General features: G+C 47.1%; 1 protein-coding gene across 1 annotated transcript in view; it reads right to left on the reverse strand.

Moving 5' to 3' along the window:
- LOC119285540 (CBL-interacting protein kinase 31) overlaps positions 1-924 on the reverse strand; it is a 14,155-nt gene extending 13,231 nt beyond the window's left edge. The window contains exon 1 of the mRNA XM_037564837.1: positions 696-924. Coding sequence (XP_037420734.1) covers positions 696-924 — 229 coding nt within the window. The remainder of the gene's footprint in view (positions 1-695) is intronic.
- Between the last annotated feature and the right edge of the window lie 4,329 nt (positions 925-5,253).

Consider the following 5,253-nt stretch of genomic DNA (forward strand, 5'->3'; position numbering starts at 1 on the left):
CGGCTGGCGGCGGAGACGCCACGTGGCGCGTGCTGAGAGGGCGCGGGCGGCGGTGGACGTTGTCCGGCCTACTCCGGACACGTCCGGCGGCGGCGGCGGATGGATCTAGGGTTAGGGGGGAGAGTGGAACCGCGAATTTGAAGGAGGGGGTCTATATATAGACATAAAGGGAGCTAGGAGAGTCCAAAAGAGGTGCGGTTTTCGGCCACACGATCGTGATCGAACGCTCTAGATGATGGAGCAGAGTTAGGTGGGTTTTGGGCCAAATTGGAGGGGTGTTGGTCTGCAACACACACGAGGCCTTTTCGGTCCCTCGGTTAACCGTTGGAGTATCAAACGAAGTCCAAATGATACGAAACTTGACAGGTGGTCTACCGGTAGTAAACCAAGGCCGCTTGGCAAGTCTCGGTCCAATCCGGAAATGTTTAATCCCCACACACGAAAGAAAGTTAGAAAAGACCACCGGAGGAGAACGAAGCGCCGGAATGCAAAACTGACAACGGGGAAAATGCTCGAATGCATGAGACGAACACGTATGCAAATGCAATGCACATGATGATATGATATGAGATGCATGACAACGACAACAACACACGGAGACAAAGAAACCGAACCCGAGGAAATAAATTAACTTAACGCCGGAAACGGCAAGAGTTGGAGTATAAATAGGGAAAGTTACATCCGGGGTGTTACACTATCATCATCCTCATCATAGTATCCATGTTCATCATCATCATCATCATGTGATGGATCAACTCCTAGAGAGGGTAATTCATTAGAAGTATGACTGTAACAATGTCCATCTCTATGGATTCTAATGACTTCGGAAATGATATTGCTAATGATTCCAACATCTCCTTTGGCACTCGTAAGATTAGTAAGCTCAAATAAGCAATCACCAAATTTGGGATCATTGGAACTCATCTTAATCAAGGCAATGGACTTATGAAGAATCTCATCTAATTTCTTCAAGGAATAGTTTGGAAAACATTCCTCAAGGAATCTCCATATAGTGTAGGCACAATCAAGAGTAGGCAAACATCCAATCAAGTTTCTAGGCAAGCCTCTAGTGATAAGATTAACAGTTCTAAGGTTGCGGATCATGTCAATAGACTCATCAAGGGTAGGATGCAAAGGATCAACATGAGGTGCACAAGGGCTAGTAATGTACTTGTTCAAGTGATATTCATTGCAAGCATCTCATTTTTCCACTCATGAAAGAACTCTCCATCAAGAAAAGGCACTCTACGTCTAAGACTACCCAACGTAGACTCATCCACATTCCTTCAATGGTGATTAAACCAAAGCAATGGAGACCAAAGCTCCGATACCAATTGAAAGAATCGAGAAGAGGTGTCTAGAGGTTTAAGTAGAGTTTTGGCACAAGTTTAAACATTCACAATACATATCAAGCAAGCATGACAAGAGTATATGAGCAGTGGAACATAAAACATGCAAGTCGCAAGAATGTAAAGGGATGGGATTGGAGTGTGCAAACGCAATTGGAGACACGCAGATTTTTGGCGTGGTTCCGATAGGTGGTGCTATCGTACATCCACGTTGATGGAGACTTCAACCCACGAAGGGTAACGGTTGCGCGAGTCCACGGAGGGCTCCACCCACGAAGGGTCCACGAAGAAGCAACCTTGTCTATCCCACCATGGCCGTCGCCCACGAAGGACTTGCCTCACTCGGGTAGATCTTTACGAAGTAGGCGATCTCCTTGCCCTTACAAACTCCTTGGTTCAACTCCACAATCTTGACGGAGGCTCCCAAGTGACACCTAACCAATCTAGGAGACACCACTCTCCAAGAGGTAACAAATGGTGTGTTGATGATGAACTCCTTGCTCTTGTGCTTCAAATGATTGTCTCCCCAACACTCAACTCTCTCTCACACAGGATTTGGATATGGTGGAAAGATGATTTGAGTGAAAGCAACTTGGGGAAGGCTAGAGATCAAGATTTATGTGGTTGGAGTGGAATATCTTGACCTCAACACAAGTGTAGGTGGTTCTCTCTCAGAAAATGTATGTTGGAAGTGTAGGCATGTTCTGATGGCTCTCTCCATGAATGAAGAGTGGGTGGAGGGGTATAAATAGCCTCCACGCAAAATCTAACCGTTACACACAAATCACCAAACTCGGTGGGACCGAATCATGAAACTCGGTCAGACCGATTTAGTTCAAAATGTGACCGTTAGGGTTTTCGGTGGGACCGATATAATCGACTCGGTGGGACCGATGTGCTGGGGTTAGGGTAAAGCCTCATCTCGGTTTGACCGATTACACAAACTCGGTGGGACCGATTTGGGTAATAAGCAAAACAGAGAGTTGGCCAAGCAAACTCGATGGGACCGATTGCATGTCTCGGTGGGACCGAAATTATTGCAATAGGCAATAGAGAGTTTGCAAGCCCATCTCGGTGAGACCGAATTGATTAGGGTTTCTGGCAGTGGCTATGTCAACTGAACTTGGTGGCGCCGGATAGAAAGTTTCGGTGGGGCCGAGTTTAACTTTTGGTTTGGGACATATGTGGATATGAGAAAGTGGTTGAGGGCTCTGGAGCATATCCATAAGCACTTTGAGCAAGCAAGCCATTGGGCAACACCTCATCCCCTCTTAATAGTATTGGCTTTCCTATGAACTCAATGTTATCTTGGATCACTAAAATAAAATGTAGAGTCCGGAGCTTTGAGCTTGAGCCAATCATTTGTCCTCAACATCTTGAAGGGGTTCCATATCCTTTAGTCCATGCCACTCCATTGTTGAACTTATCTGAAACATACTAGGTAGAAGTATTAGTCCAACAAGACGAGATATGTTGACATTAATTACCAAAATCACCCAGGGAGTACTTGTGCTTTCACCCATATTCTTGCTCTCGCTTGTAGAGGACAAAGACCACAACTTGGCCACCCACACTTGGCCAACCTGTTGGTTGTACAAATCCGGTCCTGTAAGCTAGCCAGGTGAAGAACTTGACATTCGGCGGAGCCCAGACCCTCCACACCATTTGCTCCATGGGAGAGTGTTGGAAATATGCCCTAGAGGCAATAATAAAATGGTTATTATTATATTTCCTTGTTCATGATAATTGTCTATTGTTCATGCTATAATTGTGTTATCCGGAAATCGTAATACATGTGTGAATACATAACCACAACACGTCCCTAGTGAGCCTCTAGTTGACTAGCTCGTTGATCAAAAGATAGTCATGGTTTCCTGACTATGGACATTGGATGTCATTGATAATGGGATCACATCATTAGGAGAATGATGTGATGGACAAGACCCAATCCTAAGCATAGCTTAAAGATCGTGTAGTTCGTTTGCTAGAGCTTTCCCAAATGTCAAGTATCATTTCCTTAGACCATGAGATTGTGCAACTCCCTGATACCGTAGGAGTGCTTTGGGTGTGCCAAACGTCACAACGTAACTGGGTGACTATAAAGGTGCACTACGGGTATCTCCGAAAGTGTCTGTTGGGTTGGCACGAATCAAGACTGGGATTTGTCACTCCGTATGACGGAGAGGTATCTCTGGGCCCACTCGGTAATGCATCATCATAATGAGCTCAATGTGACCAAGTGGTTGATCATGGGATCATGCATTATGGTACGAGTAAAGTGACTTGCCGGTAACGAGATTGAACAAGGTATTGGGATACCGACGATCGAATCTCGGGCAAGTAACGTACCGATTGACAAAGGGAATTGTATACGGGATTGATTGAATCCTCGACATCGTGGTTCATCCGATGAGATCATCAAGGAGCATGTGAGAGCCAACATGGGTATCCAGATCTCGCTGTTGGTTATTGACCGAAGAGTCGCCTCGGTTATGTATGCGTGTCTCCCGAACCCGTAGGGTCTACACACTTAAGGTTCGGTGACGCTAGGGTCGTTGAGATATTAGTATACGGTAACCCGAAAGTTGTTCGGAGTCCCAGATGAGATCCCGGACGTCACGAGGAGTTCCGGAATGGTCTGGAGGTGAAGATTTATATATAGGAAGTTAAGTTTCGGCCATCGGGAAAGTTTCGAGGGTAATCGGTATTGTACCGGGACCATTGGAAGGGTCCCGGGGGTCCACCGGGTGGGGCCACCTATCCCGGAGGGTCCCATGGGCTGAAGTGGGAGGGGAACCAGCCCCTGGTGGGCTGGTGCACCCCCCCATGGGCCTCCCCCTGCGCCTAGGGTTGGAAACCCTAGGGGTGGGGGCGCCCCACTTGGCTTGTGGGGCAAGCCACCCCCTTGGCCGCCGCCCCCCCTAGGGGTCCTATATATAGTGGGGGGAGGGAGGGCAGCCGCACCCTAGCCCCTTGCGCCTCCCTCCCCCTCCCGTGACACCTCTCCCTCTCGCTAAGCTTGGCGAAGCCCTGCCGAGATCATCGTTGCTTCCACCACCACGCCGTCGTGCTGCTGGATCTCCATCGACCTCTCCTTCCCCCTTGCTGGATGAAGTTGGAGGAGACGTCTTCCCAACCGTATGTGTGTTGAACGCGGAGGTGTCGTCCGTTCGGCGCTAGGTCATCGGTGATTTGGATCACGACGAGTACGACTCCATCAACCCCGTTCTCTTGAATGCTTCCGCTCGCGATTTACAAGGGTATGTAGATGCACTCCCCTCTCCCTCGTTGTTGGATGACTCCATAGGTTGATCTTGGTGATGCGTAGAAAATTTTAAAATTCTGCTACGTTCCCCAACAGTGGCATCATGAGCTAGGTCTATGCGTAGTTTCTATGCACGAGAAGAACACAAAGCAGTTGTGGTTTTGGCGTAGGTAAGAAACATTCTTGCTAGAAACCTATAGCAGCCACGTAAAAACTTGCAACAACAATTAGAGGACGTCTAACTTGTTTTTGCAGCATGTGCCATGTGATGTGATATGGCCAAAAGGATGTGATGAATGATATATGTGATGTATGAGATTGATCATGTTCTTGTAATAGGAATCACGACTTGCATGTCGATGAGTATGACAACCGGCAGGAGCCATAGGAGTTGTCTTAATTTATTTATGACATGCGTGTCAACATAAACGTCATGTAATTACTTTACTTTATTGCTAAAGCGTTAGCCATAGTAGTAGAAGTAATAGATGACGAGACATCTTCAAGGAGACAAGATGATGGAGATCATGATGATGCAGATCATGGTGTCATGCCGATGACAACGATGATCATGGAGCCCCGAAGATGGAGATCAAAAGGAGCAAATGATATTGGCCATATCATGTCACTATTTGATTG

Source organism: Triticum dicoccoides, chromosome 4A, assembly GCF_002162155.2.
Source record: "Triticum dicoccoides isolate Atlit2015 ecotype Zavitan chromosome 4A, WEW_v2.0, whole genome shotgun sequence".
NCBI classification, from domain to species: Eukaryota; Viridiplantae; Streptophyta; class Magnoliopsida; order Poales; family Poaceae; genus Triticum; species Triticum dicoccoides.